We start from the raw sequence: 19,002 nt of genomic DNA, 5'->3' as shown, positions 1-19,002 counted from the left end.
CGGCCCGTCGCGTTTCTGAGCTTCAGGTGCTCTCTTGCAGGGACCCCTTTCTCCGTTTTTCGGAGGGGGGTTGTCTCTACAAACAGTGCCGTCTTTTCTGCCCAAGGTGGTCTCAGAATTTCATCTTAATCAGTCAGTAGAGCTGCCTTCCTTTCGTCGGCGGATGTGGGCAGCTGGTATGCTTCCTTGCAGCTTCTGGATGTTTGAAGAGTTCTTATCCGGTATCTGGAGGTGACTAACGAGTTTCGTCGCTCGGATAGATTTTGTTTTGTTCAGTAAACAGAAGTTGGGCCTAATGGCCTCCAAAGCATCCATTGCCTGCTGGTTGAAAGAGGCGGTGTTGTCCACCTACCTCCTGGCAGGGAAGGCTTCGCCTTTGGGTTTGAAGGCCCACTCGACTAGGCGTGTGGCAACGTCATGGGCACAGACGTCTTTGTCTTCTCCGGTAGACATTTGCGGGGCGGCGACGTGGTTGTCATTGCATTCTTTCAGCAAGCATTGCTGCATGTTGCTGCATGGTCAGATGCGTCCTTTGGGGCAGCGGTCTTAAGAACAGCAGGGCCGATTTTCCCACCCTCGCAGGGATTGCTTTTGAACATCCCACTTGTCCTGGAATAGTGGGATAGAACGTAATGGAAGGAGAAATTAGGTCTTACCTGATAATTTTCATTCCATTAGTTCTTCACACTATTCGAGGAGCCCTCCTGGTGTTTTCGGCCTATTTTGCTTCTGACTGCCCTGCTCACTGTTCTGGATCCTGTCGGTTTTGTTTTTTTTTTGCCTTGTTTGTTTGTTTGTTGGTTGGTTGCTGTTCATTCATTTAGGTTGGTTTTCTGTTGGCTTATGTACAATACTGAGGAACTGGGCGGCTAGCATGTGGCTAGGTAGTAGTGTTCCGTTCTGGATTTTCTATCTCCATCTGCTGGTCGGTGGACATAACTACCCGCTTGTCCTGGAATAGTGTGAAGAACTAATGGAAAGAAAATGACCAGGTAAGACCTAATTTCTCCTTAAAACCTTATCCCGGGGCTTATCTGGCGTGTTCTTTTGTTTGTGATGCTCCATCGCTGGCTGGTGAGCCTCGCACCTTCTCTGACTGGCTGGCGAGCTTCACTCCTGGCCCCCTCTAGGGAGCTGAAGCAGGACTTCGTTCCCAGATACTTGACGTCCCTTCCTCGCTGTTCCTCCTTGGGGAGGGGTCTTCTCACTTGGCTGCAGGATGCTTCTTCATTCCTGGATGTGGGGGCGTTGCCCCTTCTCTAGTCATGGAGCGTTGTTGGCACATGGTTCCAGCTCAGGCTGTAGTTCCTGGCTTGGATGTTGACCAGGCGGAGGCTTCCACCTCTGGCTTTCGGGTGTAGCATTGCTCCGGCTTTTGCCTGGTACCCTCTTGTGCCTTGGCTGTGTTCTTCCTTGGGACCGTGCCTCTGCCGTTTTTCTCATAGGAGAGTTCATTTCCTCGTCTGGAGCTGAGGAGCATGTCTACCACTGGGTTGTGGTCCAGTTCCCTATCCTTCATGGTCCCATGGCTGGATTGTGCTTTGATTATCTTGGTTCAGGCAGGCGATGCGTTCCTCCATCTATCTTGTGGGCGCCTCCCTTGGTCCTGTTGGTGGTTGTGGTTCTCCTGGTCTGCCTTTGGGGGTCCGGATTCCTTTTGGTTCTTAGCTCTGAGGCTACGGCAGGGGTTAGCTGCTGTGTTAGTTTGGAGAATGGCACGTTGCTTTGCCTCTTTGATGTGGCCTTTTTTCTACGAAGACAAGCGGTCTTATCTATTCTCACAAGTGGGTGATGCCGATCCTTGTCGCCTGGTCCGATATTTACCAAAGCTAAATGTGTGCTTTGTGAAGCAGGAATGCCTTTCCGCCTGTCGCGTGAACGTGATCTCAGTTCTATTTCTGCGTGAGAAGGTGTTTTTTCTTATCTCCTCATTTGCTCAGTCTTAGCTATTTTTTGTGCCTTCCGGCTATTTTTTTGGATCTTAGTTGTGTCCTGTTGTTGGAACCTCCATCTTCTTTTCCTTTAATTTACTTAGAGTTTTTTTTTTTTGCCCGGTTTTAAGTTTTGTTTATTTTTTTCCGTTGTCATCAGGCCGCTTTTAGGCCCTAACTTTCCCTTCCCTTTTTTCCCGTTCCTTGCCCCTTTTTCAGGCAGCATCACGTTATTTAATTTAACCGACAAAGTTTTCCGTCCATGAACATAAGAATATAAGAGTAGCCATACTGGGTCAGACCAGTGGTCCATCTAGCCCAATATACTGTTTTCCAAACAGTGGCCAAGCCAGGTCACAAGTACCTGGCAGAAACCCAAATCATGACAACATTCCATACTACAAATCCCAGGGCAAATAGTTGCTTCCCATGTCTGTCTTTTCCTCCAGGAATTTGTCCAAACCTTTTTTTAAACCCAGATACTCTCACCGCTGTTACCTCATCCTCCAGCAAAGAGTTCCAGAGCTTAACTATTTTATTGAATGAAAAAATATTTCCTCTTATTTGTTTTAAAAGTATTTCCATGTAACTTCCTCGAGTGTCCCCTAGTCTTTGTACTTTTGGAACAAGTGAAGAATAGATTTATTTCTACTCGTTCTACACCACTCAGGATTTTGTAGACCTCAATCATATTTCCCCTCATCCATCTTTTTTCCAAACTGAAGAGCCCTAACCTCTTTAGCCTTTCCTCATACGAGACATTCATCCGCTTTATCATTTTGGTTACTCTTTGAACCTTTTCTAATTCCACTATATCTTTTTTGAGATATCGCGACCAGAACTGAACCAACGCTGAAAGTGCTGACGCACCATGGATCGATACAAAAGCAATTTTAGTATTTTCAGTCTTATTCACTATCCCTTTCGTAATGATTCCTAGCATCCTGTTTGCTTTTTTGGCTGCCGCTGCAGATTGAGCAGAAGATTTCAGCGTATTATCTACAATGACATTTAGATCTTTTTCTTGGACGCTGACACCCAAGGTGGACCCTAGCATCATGTAACTATGATTCAGATTATTCTTTCCAATGTGGCTCACCTTGCATTTGTCCACATTAAATTTCATCAGCCATTTGGATGCCCAGTCTTCCAATTGCCTATGGTGTTCCTGCAATATTTCACAGTCCACACTTGTTTTAACAGCCTTGAATAGTTTTGTATCATCTGCAAATTTAATCACCTCATTCATTGTTCCAATTTCCATATCATTTATAAATATGTTATAGCACCAATCCCAGTACAGATCCCTGCAGCACTCCACTGTTCACCCTCCTCCATTGAGAGAAATGAGCATTTAACCCTACCCTCAGTTTTCTGACCAATAACCATTTCCTAATCCACACTAGAACTTTGCCTCCTAGCCTAGTTCTTTCAACATTGGGATCATATGATGCTTCCCTTCTTATGGAAAGTTTAAAAGAAAGAGAGCCAAAATCAGCTGGTGTAGTTTAACTCAGCCTACGGTGGGGGTGGGGCTTACTTGATATGAGACGCTACTGCCAGGCAGTAGTTTTTAAGATTTTGAAAGCATTTCAGGATCAGCAAGAGCAGAATCATTGGGTTCATATAGAGCAGGAGCATTTGGCACCTCAGTTTATTTTTGAACTCCAGATGGTTGGTGGAGATTCACAACATTTATGAGCAAAAGATAGTCTGTCGTTCACTCTTTCCTGATACCATTAAGACTTTAATGGCACCGTAGCAAGAAAGATTTGGGTATCCGGGGCACACGCCATGCTTTTAGTAAGTTGAGGAACTATAGCTGATTGATATCCTCATATTTTCGGGTTCTTCAAAAGCAGCTATAAGGGGTTCGGTTGTTCTGATGTATGGATTTTTTTTTGCAGGGCTATTTATCCTTGCAGCTGCAGGATCTGGTTGCAACCAGAATATTTTTAGTATTTTCAGATGCAATTGGAGGTGGTAGTATTTTAAGGGAGGGTTGGGGAACAAATTGTCACAGGTATACTCAGCACTAGGCGAGGTCAGGGAATGTTCTCAGATCACATCAGTTTATGGGAAGAATGGCTGGGAACCTCAATGGGGGATGAATTTTGGGAAAAGGCCCATGTGAACTTCAAAATATTCAGCAGTTACAGAGTATAAACAGATGCAATTTCAGCTCAGAAACCAACTTTACTGGACACCAAATAAATAAAAACATACAGTTGGAGGGTATAGGGGAAGAAGCCTGTTGGAGAAATTATGGAAGTACTGCAGACTACAAACACGTGTGTGGTCTTGGCAAAGGCGCAAACCTTCTGAGGGGGCAGTGTAGGATAAGATTTTTCGGTGGACCGGAGTAGATGGAGAAGCTCATCAAGGATATGCATTTTGGGGATGATAGATGACAGTACACAAACACCAGATAGGGAGAAATTGATATTGACCCTGTTGCTGGCTGCAAAAATGGCTTTTTGCCAGAAATTGGAAGTCCTCACAAATACTCACATTCAGTGCGTGGAAAGCTCTGTCTGAAGCTGAAAAGATATGATAAAATCTCTTATGGCTTGAAAGGCAAGCATGCTTCTAAACCTCTGATATCCCAATAATAATAACAGGCTACTTGTCTCTTGCTGGGCGATCTGTGATACCATTTGTCTGCTTGATATATTTCATTTTTCTAAAAGGGGTTGTCTTACAACTGGTTTCATTGCTTTCTCAACATCATGTTTATGGGATTTCATGAGGGTGGTGGGGGAAAGTTATAGGGAGGGATGGGAGGTTGGTGGGGGTTAAGTAGTTAAAAGGTTCAATGCTTATTTGAATCTGTGTTCCCCTGGATGATTAATGAAATGGATGTATACCTAATGTTCTTGTTCTGTTAATCTCTTAGAACTACAAGGTATTAGAGGTCTACAAGACATTTGTTGTGTTGTGTTGTGTTGATGTTCTGTTAATGCTCAATGATGAGGTACTACTAGCATTGTAAAGGGGAGTGTTGTAATCCTTACTTTGTATTTTTATTTACTTATTGTAGTGGAGGAGTAGCCTAGTGGTTAGTGCAGCAGGCTTTGATCCTGGGGATTGGGTTCGATTCCCACTGCATCTCTTTGTGACTGGGCAAGTCACATAACCCTCCATTGCCCCAGGTACAAATAAGTACCTGTATATACTATGTAAACCGCTTTGAATGTAGTTGCAAAACCCACGGAAAGGAAGTCCCATTCCCTTTCCCTTACTTGTAGCTTTTCTGGGTGAAAAATTAATACAAATGTAAAATTTTGAAAAAAAAAAAAGCAAACATGGAAAGTACCAAGAGTCAGGCATTAGCCTTAGAAGCAGTGTGCCCCTGTCGGTGGGCAGGGGAAAACCTGCAGGCCCTTGGTGGTCCATATTACAGGCAAGGACAATGTATAAATAGAGTTTCTCACTTGCTCTCTTTTGATCCGGGGGAGTTGGAGCTCATGCTGAACCGCTGGGGCCCTCTGCAGTTCGACCTTATGGTTTCCACAGCCAATATGAAAAAAAAAAAGCATTTTGTCAATCATCGGATAGAATCAGCCTCTCAAGGGAGGGTACATGCGTGAAGGTTTCTGTCTCCTTGGAGGTGTCAGGGCTCTATATTCTAGGATTTTGACTCTATATTCTAGGATTTTTGCAGCAGGGACTGGACCAGGGTCTGGTGTTGGGCTCCCTGAGGTCCAGGTACCTACTGTCTCTAGTTTTTGAGGTAAAATGAAAACATCTATGTTGCTTTGCATAGGGAGGTTTCCTGTTTTCTGAGAGGCAGGGCACATTTGTACCACTGACTTCGTCCTTTTCCTTCGTTGCACCTCAATCTGGTTCTTGGAGTGCTGGTCAAGGTTCACTTTGACCCTCTGTGTTCGGCCATTGTTAAAGACCTCACTCTCAAGATAGTGTTTCTGGTTATCACCTCGGCTCAAAGAGTTTCTGAGCAGCGGGTACTATCTTGTTGCGGCCCATTTCTCTCCATTGTGGAGGATTCAGTTTATCTTTGTATGATCCCTTCCTTTCACCCTAAGATGGTCTTTCCATTCTATATGAATCAGGAAGTTTTTTTGCCCTCCTTTTGTGGAGGTGGGCTCTGCTCCTCTGGACCACAGGCTGGACGTCTGGAGGACGCTTCAACGGTACCTGAAGGAGACAAGCAGTTTTCACCATTCACCTTTTTGTTTCTTATCCACAGTCCAAGAAAGGGCCAGGTGGCCTCTAAGGCCTCCATTGTGAGGAGGATCAAGGTGGCTATTCAGACCACTTACATTTGTAAGAATAAGCCGGTACCTGAGGGCCTGAAAGCCCACCCTACACAGGCTCAGGCCACATTCTGGGCAGAGATCTGGGTGCTGACTCCTAAAGAAATCTGTAGGGGTGGTGATGTAGTCATCACTCCATTCCTTTGTCAAGCACTACAGATTGGATATGGTAGCCACTGCAGGGCCATCATTTGGGGAGCCTTGTCTTCTCCTGCCCAGTAGATATGCTTCGTTACATGCTAGTTGTGCAGAATGGTGGAACTGATGCTAAGGAGAGAGAAATTGTCTTACCTGATAATTTTATTTTCCTTTAGTTAGCTACAATTCAGCCCGCCCTTGGAAGACTTGGGTCCAGGAATCTGGATGCGCTATGCAATTTCCCTTTTAGTGGTGTGTTTGTTTATTTTTTTAAAGTAAGAAAAATGTAAAGTATTAAATAACAATTGTTACAAGTTCCATTAATATTGCTATATCCTGGAATATGCAGGGTAGCACGTGCCACTCGGTGATTTTATGTTTGTCTGCTGTTCATTGCAGCTGCTGTGGTTGATAGGGGATGAATGCATTACAAAAAGGGACCTTCTGCTACTTTGGCAGATGCATAGTGGTTCTTTCCAGGAAGTACTACCAGCTAATACTGGTGAGGTCACCGGTAACTTCCATCTGCTGGTAACCCAATTGTTCAGAACAGTGTAGCTGACTGAAGGAAATAATTATCATGTAAGATACAAATGTCATTTGTTGCGTCTTTTCTTTAGATCTTCTGATATGTAAATTTTTATGTGGGAAGATAGCTATTTTTCTGAATACTTTTAAATTTACACAATTTAGGAGAAAGAAATGTCTTGCTTATAGACCACACGTTATATCCTTGAGAGCTAAATGTCAATTAAAGTTTCCCTGTAAATATGGATTACTTTTGATTCATCCCAATTGCAATCCTTTTTGGAAGGGATAGAAATAGCTAAGGAGAACCTATGATGTAGTCCTCAGTTCTAAGCCTTCTATAAAATTTGGAGCCCTATCACTGTTATTTTATTATATTGCCTTCTACTTCCTCTGGTGAGGTGACTTAATCCTCTCTCTATTAATTTATATGAATATATATGTAATATAAAATTTTATTTATTTATTTGTTACATTTGTATCCCACATTTTCCCACCTATTTGCAGGCTCAGTTTGGCTCACATAATACCAGAGAGGCTCACACTGACTCCGGTGTGAACAAATACAAAGTGATATTGTGGTAGGGTCCATTTGGAACGGTCACATTAGGAGATCATAAAGCGGAAGAGTTGTGTTATGTTCATTACGTACTTTTGTTGTGCTATGTTAGAGTTCAGGCATTTAAGTTGGGTCGATAAGAAATGCCTTTTGGAACAGGTTAGTTTTTAGTGATTTCCGGAAGTTTAGGTGGTCGTATGTTGTTTTCAAGGCTCTTGGTAAGGCCTTCCACAGTTGTGTGCAAATGTAGGAGAAACTGAATGCGTAGGTTGATTTGTATTTAAGTCCTTTGCAGCTTGGGTAATGGAGATTTAGATATGTCCGTGATGATATGGTTGTGTTTCTGGTAGGTAGGTCAATGAGGTCTGTCATGTACCCCGGGGCTTCACCAAAGATAATTTTATGAAGCACTACTACTATTTAGCATTTCTATAGCGCTACAAGGCGTACGCAGCGCTGCACAAACATAGAAGAAAGACAGTCCCTGCTCAAAGAGCTTACAATCTAATAGACAAAAAAAAAAAAAAAAAAATAAAGTAAGCAAATCAAATCAATTAATGTGAACGGGAAGGAAGAGAGGAGGGTAGGTGGAGGCGAGTGGTTACAAGTGGTTACGAGTCAAAAGCAATGTTAAAGAGGTGGGCTTTCAGTCTAGATTTAAAGGTGACCAAGGATGGGGCAAGACGTAGGGGCTCAGGAAGTTTATTCCAGGCGTAGGGTGCAGCGAGACAGAAGGCGCGAAGTCTGGAGTTGGCAGTAGTGGAGAAGGGAACAGATAAGAAGGATTTATCCATGGAGCGGAGTGCACGGGAAGGGGTGTAGGGAAGAACGAGTGTGGAGAGATACTGGGTGCAGATTTTGAAGGCAATATGTTCTTTGATTGGGAGCCAATGTAGTTTTTCACGGAGGGGTTTTGCGCTTTCAAACCGCGTTTTTCCAAATATAAGTCTGGCTGCCGTGTTTTGAGCGGTCTGAAGTTTTTTAAATATTTGTTCTTTGCATCCTGCATAAATTCCATTACAGTAGTCTAAGTGGCTTAGCACCATTGATTGTATGAAGTTGCGAAATATTTCTCTCGGGAAGAATGGTTTCACTCATTTGAGTTTCCACATTGAGTGGAACATTTTCTTTGTTGTGGATTTCACTTGGCTCTCTAGTGTTAAGTTGCGGTCCAGTATAACGCCGAGGATTTTTACATACAGTGCAATCCACTTAAGTGCAAGGGTCTGGGACCAATGAAATACATGCAGTTAACCAGAGCGTGCACTTAACCGTTGTGACCCAAAAAAGAAGCTTGACATCTGATAAACATATGTACAGTACTGTTTATTATACGTACAGTATACAGTCTCCGTTAACTGACGTTAGGCTTACTTGAAGTAATCAATCATAGTCCTCTGTACACTCTTGTGTCTGTGAGTGCCATAGACTACGTCTGCCAGATGGTAAAAACTGTCATAGCACTGACATCCAGTGGCCTCCAGATAGGCCCGCACGGTGTTGACTCTCCAGCGCTCTTGCAAACGTGACAGGAGGAGGTTGTTGAATTTCGTCAGCATGAGCCTCACTGCTCATTTCATTCTCTGTTTCATCATCAGCCGTTGTTGCCTGCGTGTAGGCGCATATCTCGACATCAGTGCTGTCGTCAGCTGTTTGTAGATCGTAATCAACAGCTACGTAGTGATGAAATTCCTCTTCAGTAACACCGGCTGGGATGTCAATAGCCTGTTCATCTGACGCGTTTGCAACAGCTGCCTCTGTTTCGTCCCTCTCCATATCCCTAACAAAGCTTGCCCGCTTGTAGCAGTTCACGATGGTTGCCTGTGTAACATGATTCCAGGCTTCTTTCTGCATATGTAGGGAATCCAACAGTGATAGATTACGAGCCAGTTCAACAGCACGTTTATCCTTGCCAGTTTGGTCATCCATAATGCTCATGAGACGACGTAGCACAAGAGCCCGATTATGTTGTTTGAAATTGGCTTTTATGCCCTGATCCATAGGTTGGATCAGAGAGGTAGTGTTTGGTGGCAGGAAGACTACCTTGACGTTAGACAGCCTGACATCATCCCTGTGTGCAGCACAATTATCACAAAGCAACAAAATCTGACGCTTTTGTGCCCGCATTCTAGTGTCTAACTTCTTTAACCACTGCTTCCAAATTTCCCCAGTCATACATTTATTTATTTATTTATTTATGGCACGGGCAGGCTCAATGTGGCGTATAATAGTCTATTAAGCAACAATAATACAAAATACAGTAATTAGTGTCGTAGGAGGGAAAGAGGAACAACAGGGGGGAGAGGGAGAGAGAGAGGAGAAGGTGACAATTTTAGTCGCTATGGCAGCCATGGCTCAGAAGGATGCGACACCAGGAGGGCTCACAGCATATGCTCTACCGAAAAGGAAGGTCTTGACCCGCTTCTTAAAGGTCGGGTGATCTGGGGTGAATTTGACCACTTGGGGCAGCCCGTTCCAGAATTGAGTGCTAAGATAAGAAAAAGAGGAGGACAGTCTTATATTTTAGGCCACTAAAAGCTGGATAGTGGAGATTGAGATACGAGCGAGCTGACTTGCGGGAGTTCCTGGGCGGCAAGTTAATGAGTGTCCATGTAAGCAGGAGCGTCTCCATAGATGATTTTGTGCACCAACGCGCAGATCTTAAAAACAATACAGTCCTTCACAGGAAGCCAGTGCAACCTGTCACGTAGTGGGCTCAAACTTTCAAATCTTGATTTACCGAAGATGAGTCAAGCTGCTGTGTTCTGAGCAGTTTGCAATGTTTTTAGTAACGTGGATGTGCATCCCCCATAGATACTTTTGCAGTAATCGAGACGACTTATAACTAGGGACTGGACTAGGCTTCGGAATACCTCTCTAGGGAAATAAGGCTGGATACGCTTAAGCTTCCAAAGAGTGAAGAACATTTGCTTGACTACAGAGCTCACATGCTGTTCCAATGTCAAAGATCTATCAATTATGACTCCCAAGATTTTTAGGGACTCCGAAATTGGCAGGACGAGCTCAGGAGTGATTAGGAGGTCTGAGTTTGTTGAAGTGAGAGGAGAGGATCAAACAATGTGTTTTCTCGGCGTTGATTTTGAAGCAAAATGAGTTGGCCCAGTCAAGCATGGTGTTAAAGCCTTGTCGGATCTTACTAGTTATTTCACTTAGGTCTTTCTCGAAAGGGATGAAGATAGTGATATCATCAGCATAGATAAATGGGTTTAGTCCCAGTTTGCAAAGAGCCGCTGCCAAGGGAATCAACATCATGTTGAAGAGGGTTGGCGATAGTGGGGAACCCTGTGGCACTCCACAGTCTGCTTTCCAATGAGGTGATAAGGTAGAGTTGTCGTTTACTTGGTAAGTTCTTGATGTAAGAAAGCCTCTCAGCCAGGCCAGTATGTTTCCACAGGCACCGAAATAATCTAGGAGCTGCAGCAGGATGCCATGGTGGACCATGTCGAAGGCACTAGACATGTCAAACTGCAAGAGCAAAATACTCTTCCCTACAGCTATTTCCCTCTTGAAGTTGGACAAAAGAGTGACAAGCACAGTCTCAGTACTGTGGAGCGGTCGGAAACCCGATTGCAAGGTATGCAGGATATTGAAGAAAAAGCAAATTTACTAAATAGATTCTGTTTTCACAGAAGAAAATCCTGGAGAAGGACCATGATTGACTGGCAAAAGTACATATGACAATGGAGTGGATATAGCACTGTTCACAGAAGAGAGTGTGTATGAACAACTTGAAAAGCTAAAGGTGGACAAAGTCATGGGACTGGACGGGATCCACCCCAGGATATTGAAGGAACTCAGAGAGGCTGTGGCAGGTCCTCTTAAAGATTTGTTTAATAAATCCTTGGAGACGGGAGAGGTTCCGTGGGATTGGAGAACGGCGGATGTGGTTCCTCTTCACAAAAGTGGTGATAGGAAAGAAGCTGGAAACTACAGGCTGGTAAGCCTCACTTCGGTTATTGGAAAAGTAATGGAAGCGATGCTGAAGGAAAGCATAGTGAATTTCCTGGAAGACAATAAGTTGCAGGATCAGAGACAACATAGTTTTACCAAAGGTAAATCGTGCCAAACGAATCTCATTGAATTCTTTGACTGGGTGACCGAAGAACTGAATCAGGGACGTGCTATAGACGTAATCTACCTAGATGTCTGCAAAGCTTTTGACACGGTTCCCCACAGGAGGCTCTTGAATAAACTTGACGGGTTGAAGATAGGACTCGATGTGGTGAACTGGATTAGGAACTGGTTGACGGACAGACGCCAGAGGGTGGTGGTTAATGGAATTCGCTTGGAGGGAAAGGTGAGTAGTGGAGTGCCTCAGGGATCGGTGCTGGGGCCAACTCTGTTCAATATATTTGAGAGTGACATGAATTTGCATTAGCCTCATATGACACAGGAAGTTGCTTAACATTCTTGAAGCAACGGGGCTGTTTGCTCTTTCCAGTGACGAGTGGTTGCAACTTCTCACTCCCATCCATATTGCTGCAAAGAAGGATCGTCAGTCGGTCCTTTGGCGTTTTACTTCCTGTAGTTTCGGCATATTTGAATGCAAGTGTTCCATCAGGAATCGCTCGCCAGTAGAGTCCATTTTCGTCGCTTTGAAAATGTCACAAGGTGCAAACTCGTTCAAGATGGTAGGAAGAACTGAAACAACCCAATTTTCAGCACCAAAGTCATCAGCGTCTTGTTTTTCACCATGCTGTTTTTTGAATTTTATGTGTTCCTCTCCTTCCATCTTTCCAACCATCCAACAGTGGCTTTGAATTCAGTTAGTCCAAGACTTTCAGCTAGCTGATTAGCTTTCTCCATAAGCAGTGGACCACTGACAGGAAACTGTCTGCTTCTGACTCGAGAAAACCACTGAAGAAGAGCATCTTCTACCTCCTCAACTTTTCCCGCCCGTTTTCGTTTCCGGTGTGGATTTATATTGTTTTGCCAGTCTTCCAGAAGCTGGTCTTTCTGTTTCAAGATATGTGAAATTTGACTGGGATTGACACCATATTCTTTAGCAATTGGTGCTTGACTTTTTGTTTTCTAATTTTTTAAGAACTCATTCAGCCAGTGTTAGTCTTACAGTTGCGCGACGAAGAGGACGACTTCAGTGTACACTCTAACAACATTCTTTTGCTTATTCTGCCTGTGGCAGTTAACCAACGAGATTTCAAATTTACTGCCCCTTTGTCACGCGCCAATTGGTTTCCATATACCGTGTGCGCGCTTATGCAGAGTCTTTCCTGCAGAGGAATGGTCTTAAACCATGCATATAAGCGAATCTTGCACTTATCAGTGGTGCGCTTATCCGACGTGCACTTAAATGGAGTGTACTGTGTATATGTGTGTGTGTGTATATATATAATATATAATTTCTGCTTATTTTCTTTGTTGCATTTGGTTCACATTTTGCTAATCAAAGTCTCTTTGATGTATCACATTGCAAAAACATAAACTGACATATTTCTCTCTAATTACATTTCCTATATTTACACTTTGCACTGTTCTGAGGAAAAAGCATCGCTGTTTGGTGTTGCATGGGATGGATAATTAAATTCTTGTTTTAACGTTTGCATATTTTTAATATTTGTGATAATTTATTTTATGCTTAGTAGGGGTCTATCGCTGTTTAGCTCATGTGACTGAGGCCAGGTATTCTGAAAGCATGTTTCTACATAAGAATCTGAAATAAAAGGGCTTATACAGTTTTCAAAGTAGCTTTATTGATGTTCCATGCTGATGTGTAAGCCATGTGAGAAGAATAGAGAGGTTTCTGTTGAGGCGGGATAAGCAGTGGCTGTGGAGGATTGAAAAAGCAGCAGCTGTGCAGAAATTGCAGATGGAGATTGGCTGACGGAGGAGGGAAAGAGCTGGTGAAGACAGGAAGGGAATAGTGGAGAGCTAATGGGGATGGGCTTGGCACTAAGAGAAAGGGATCCAGTAAGAGTGGTGAGGATGAACTTGGAGGGGGGTCCCTGAATTTTTGGGAGGTTAATAAGGGGTCCATACAACCTTACTGGGTAGGCTTCTTTCTGTTTTTGTATTCTTTCATAATATGTTTGGTACTAGAGAGGTATTATGTTGCTGTTTACTGAAATGAATCCAGAATAGGGCATTCTTTTGTATGGCAAGCTCAGTGGGGAAATGCCCTAGTTCTGCTCTTCAACTCTTGTTGGGTGATCGGGATGTCTGTGGATGCAAAGTATCTACCATTACTACCATAATGGTCCAGTGTGAAAGATCAAGGGCTGGTATTTTCATATCAGAATCCTAGGTTACATGATTAAGTGGTTTAAGTTTTTTGCCAAATAACCATAGGTTGCAAAATTTTCATTTGTTTAATGTATATTCAGAGATATGTTGCATTTTTTTTTCTTGGGACCAACTGTCCCTCCTTCCCTTTTCATGCCCTAACCACAGGTTTGATGGGACCCTCCGTTTTGGATTCCTTGGATTGGGGGGGGGGGGGGGGGCAACTCATCCTTCATCTTCGGCATTAGATTGCCTTGAACTGCTGTGATGGAGTACATGGATCAAAAATTTTCTTGTGTGTTGGATACCCTTGGACTGGGACTGGCCTCCACTCTGGGAGGCTGTTCCACTTTATCCATTGCCCTTTTGGTATAGCAGTATTTTCTTAGATTAGGTCTCCAGCTGTCCCCTTTCACCCTTATCTTAGTACCCCCTTGTTTCCTTGCCATTAAGGTGTCTCTGCTTTCTGCAAATGTATATCTTAGAAGTATTAAATATCTGTAAGGTATCTCCCCTCATCCTGCCTCTTCTTCAAGATATACATGTTTAGATCTTTATACCCATATGTTTTCTGACAAAGACCATTTACCATTTTAGTAAGCCACCCTTTGAATTGATTCCATCCAATTTATTTCATCAAATTGGTGACCCTTGCCTCCACACTTTGTTTGGTGTGGGGAATTGGGTAAGGATTCCATTCCATCTGCATTGAAGTTAGGCCAAGATTCTGATGTCTGCATTGACTAAGGGGATGTAGTGTTGTTCTTTCCTATCTTGTGAACTAGAGCGATAGTGGCATCCAATGGAGAATCTGAATTTACCATGGATATCCCCAAATATTGAATGCATTAAATTAAAAGATCCATTTCGTGGAGAGGTGTTGTAAATGTCCATCCGATATCTACTAGGACCAGAACACTTTCCCCTAGGGAGTGCCCAGACCTCTGATTTAATTTCTATTGGGAGCCTTTGGTTCCTGTGTCTTCAACTCTGTCAAACCACTCGGGTCGTAAGAACATAAGAGTAGCCATACTGGGTCAGACCAGTGGTCCATCTAGCTCAGTATTCTGTTTTCCAGACCGTGGCCAAGCCAGGTCACAAGTACCTGGCAGAAATCCAAATTGTGGCAACACTCCATACTACAATTCGCAGGGCAAGCAGTTGCTTCCCATGTCTGTCTCAATAGCAGACTATGGACTTTTCCTCCAAGAATTTGTCCAAACCTTTTTTTAAACCCTCATACAACTTGTTCAGTTGTTGATTAGATAAAATTAAGATTTATGAACACATTTTTTTTAATGGGTATTTTCTAGCTTAATCACCTAATGCTTCAGACATATGACTGGCCAGGTATCTAGCACGTTGCTCAAGGCATTTGTTATTGAAGTGTGGAATTTGATTCATCTCCTTCACAGAAATTACTTGCCATTGTACTCCTTTATAGATAGAGAAATCATGATGTCCAGTGATAATATATAACAGTCCATGCAGAAACTGTCTTTGCTAGCATTACTGTAATAATCCTGACAAAACACTTTGTAGCAACCTTAAACGTCCACATTTTCATTTTCTAGACTGCACTCTTGTGGTCATAGTGTATAGCAAAACTTCTCTTACTGCTGTTGCTATAAATGTCACTTAAATTATAGGATCATATACATGAAGTATAGCATATCCAGTCTCTGTTAACAGTGAAATTTATAACTTGTTTTAGTTTTGTAAACTTGTACAAGTGGTGCATTTTCCTCTCCAAAGATGTGTCCTGTTTTCTTAACTTTAACAATAGATAAGTAATTTAAGTGTTGTGTTAATGCCAAACATTTTAATAAATATTTTTGGTTGTGTTTTTTTTTTTTTTTAGATGTTCCTTCTGGAGAACAAGAAAAGCTTTTTATTCAGAAGCTACGTCAGTGCTGTGTCCTCTTTGATTTTGTTTCGGATCCACTAAGCGACCTAAAGTGGAAAGAAGTAAAAAGAGCTGCTTTAAGTGAAATGGTAGAATATATCACACATAACCGTAATGTTATCACAGAGCCTATTTACCCAGAAGTAGTACATATGGTAAGTAGTCATTTTTGAAAAGGGTAGAAATATTTTTAAATCCTTTTATTGCATCACAGCTTTGTGCTTATCTTTTCGTATCTCCTCTACCTAGTCTAACTTTCAAAAAAAAAATATTTTGACTTTGTCCCTTTCTAGAGGTGCATTATTTCAGGTTCCTTCCTATATGTTCTCATTTTCCTCCTTGTCTTCATATGGAGCATGTATAGAGTGATCCAAATTTTCAGACTAGCCAAGCTAATTCTAATCTACCCAAAATCATCCTACAGAACCCAGGAAAGAAACGTTTCCTGACTTATCAGGGTTGATTTACGTATAACTGTTTACATTCAGTGATACAGTAACGTTCAGCAGATTACAGCAATTAAACATTAATACAATAAATCAAAATGGCTAATGATACAAAGACGAGGAAAAACTTCCCAGAGAAAAACAGAAAAAGAGTAATAACCACAAAAGGAAATAATACAGTGGCAGTGCAAGGCCTAATGGTAAAATGCTAATGAAGAAAAGTGGACCTTGGCTGGCATATGAAATAGAAGGTATGACTTAGTTAACCAGAGGTCCAGAGGCAGTCTATACCTTTTTAGATCAGGAGTACAGAACATAACATAAGAACATAAGCTTTGCCATACTGGGACAGATTGAAGGTTCATCAAGCCCATTATTCTGTTTCCAACAGTGGCCAATCCAGTTACAAGTACCTGGCAAGATCTCAAGAGTAAAACAGATTTTATGCTGCTTATCCTTGAAATACATCTTCAATAATATTTTTTTTCTTTTTACTTTTTTCAATATGTTTATGGTCCAATTTTAAGGCGGTAAATCAACTATAAGGTATAATCACTTAGCGTTCCGTCGGCTTCTCAGACCTCGACCCAGGTACCTGTTTCGCTAGGGCTTTATCAATAGATCTGGGCCTAAGTGAACGATCTGTCAAGAGAAGCAACATTTTACCACCTTAAAACTGGACAATAAGCATATTGAAAAAAGTTAAAAAAAATATTATTGAAGATTTATTATCATAAATATAGGCACAATTTGGAGGAGGGGGTTTTGCCTATGATTACATCAATCAGCAAAGGACAATCATCCAGCTCTTAAGCGTTGACTGTGATTTCCACACTCCTTCCTTGTGAAACTATGAGGCTTTTTCTCCCCCTCTTATCAAATTAAGTGTGCATTATGTGTGGACTACTTTGTCTATTCTTCATTACCTAGTTGTTTATCCTAGAAATAAGCAGTAGATTTTCCCAAAGCCATCTTAATAATGGCTTATGAACTTTTTGTTTAGGAAATTATCCTAACCTTTCTTAAACCCTGCAAACTACTTTTTACCATGTTCTCTGGCAACAAATTCCAGAGTTTACTTACATGTTGAATGAAGAAATATTTTCTCTGGCTTGTTTTAAATTTACAACTTAGTAGCACGCGTGTAGTTTAAGTGAGATGTAAGGTCTACTATGAAGCGGTGGGGGGCGGATTTTATTAGGTAGCTGGGGCAGGTATCCAGTTGACAGTGGGTATTGGAGAACCTCTTAATCGCTTGGGTTATTGTCTCGGCGGTGAGGAGAGCGAAGTTTGACCAGATTCGGTCCGCTGGGTATTCACCATGGGTTCCAAGTCATTGATGAAGTTTTCAATGTCCATGCTGTCCTGAGGTAGGGTTTTGCGTAGGTTTGAGATTTTTTCAGTGAAGTAGTAAGCAAGATTGTCTGCAGATGGGATGTTGGTATTTTCACAATTTTCTTGTGATTTAACAACTTTGAATAACTGTGTCATCAGCAAATTTGATTGCCTCACTAGTTATTCCCATCTCTAATCATTTGTAAATATGTTAAAAAGCAGCTGTCCCAGCACAGACCCCTGACAAGCTCCACTCTCCTTAGCATCAGCAGCAGATGAATCCAGAGACTTGTGGGTTGTGACCATCTACCAGCAGGTTGAGATAGCGCTAAACTGCACTGTCCTATAGGATGGTATGTTCCTTGGTCAGTCAGTATTCTCTGTCCCCAATAGGCGGATGGATGATCTCTCACAAGCTCCTGGTCTCTTGTTCTGGGTCTCTCAGTTCAGTAGAGCTTTGGGGTGTGCGGCTGAGTGGTGTCGGCCTTAGGGGTACACTTGGTGATACCAGGTCCCTCCCCCACCTTTCTCCCCTCTCCAGCCCTTCCTCCATTCTCCTTTCTCACTGAAAAAAAATTTGGGGCATAATTCTTTAAAGCCCACAGCATTGGCTGTAGGAGAGGTACTGGTTTGGGCCAGTATAAAGGGCTTAGTGATGGAGAGGAGGTGAGTGTGCTTCCAGCAGCGCAGGCAGGACTCCCAACATCTGGCTGTCCCAGGGAGAGTGTATCTTTGAATTTTCTTTCACCTTTGGGTCATTTGCGGTTTTACTTTTGTGTTCTTTGCAATGGCTGCCAAAGTTGTTGAAAACTGCTCCCACTGAGAGAAGCAGAGAGCAGCATTTGGGCAGTGTCCAGGTAGCTGTTCAGGCTCTCCTCTGGCAGAAGGGACCGTGTTCGAGGAGGCCTTGTTAGTTTCCAGTGTGGGAGAGATGCGGGCTCATTATCTTTGTGGGGCTGAAAGTGATCCAGTAGCCTTTTATACATCAGCACGATTCAGGAGCAGCGCTGCCGGTGGCTCCTTTACCTGGCACTGCTTCAGAGGTCCTTACACACATCAGAGGTCCTTACACATATCGGTGCCTCTGCAGGTTTCTCTGGGGCTGGGGTCTTCTGTCCTACCCCCTCACTCATTCTGCTGCTCCATAATACCTATATGTTGCAGAACTCTGGTGGGGGAACTGACAGTTCCTTTTTAGCTCAGCCTTTGCAGATTTTTGGCTTGTTCCCTGCCTCAGTCTTCACTTATGGACCTTGCCCCAAAGAGGAGATAATTTCTCAGAAGTAGGATCTATTGCTCCCCTGTCTCCTTCTGTTTGAGAGAGTCAGGTCAGGGCAGTCTCTTTCTGCACAGAGGCAGGAGGAATTGGAGGAGGGGGAGCTATTTGCAGAGGAATCTGATGATCCCACTTCAGTGCAGGTGTTTCATAAGGGAAGAGATGATTTCCTTTATACTGTACCTAAGGCTCTCCAGGTTCTTAATATTTCTTCTTCTGATCCTGCTACACCTGCACCTGCTAATCTTTAAAATGGTGAGCAGTAGAATAATGCTTCTGTCTTTTTCCAGTGCATGAGGCCATGCAGGAAGTCATTTCTGCTCAGTGGGTCTCCCCATCTATTGC

The 19,002-nt window shown here is 42.8% G+C and overlaps 1 protein-coding gene across 5 annotated transcripts in view; it reads left to right on the top strand.

Annotated features, from left to right (window-relative positions):
- Nucleotides 1-19,002, top strand: part of PPP2R5C (protein phosphatase 2 regulatory subunit B'gamma) — a 289,245-nt gene that overhangs the window by 87,793 nt on the left and 182,450 nt on the right. For all 5 annotated transcript variants that reach the window (XM_030215541.1, XM_030215540.1, XM_030215539.1 and 2 more), the window contains one exon: nt 15,556-15,755. In XM_030215541.1, coding sequence (XP_030071401.1) covers nt 15,556-15,755 — 200 coding nt within the window. The remainder of the gene's footprint in view (nt 1-15,555; nt 15,756-19,002) is intronic.

The sequence above is a fragment of the Microcaecilia unicolor genome, chromosome 9, assembly GCF_901765095.1.
Source record: "Microcaecilia unicolor chromosome 9, aMicUni1.1, whole genome shotgun sequence".
Classification (NCBI taxonomy): Eukaryota; Metazoa; Chordata; class Amphibia; order Gymnophiona; family Siphonopidae; genus Microcaecilia; species Microcaecilia unicolor.
The sequence above is the reverse complement of the archived record's forward strand: the minus strand, read 5'-3'. Positions and strand labels throughout refer to the sequence as shown.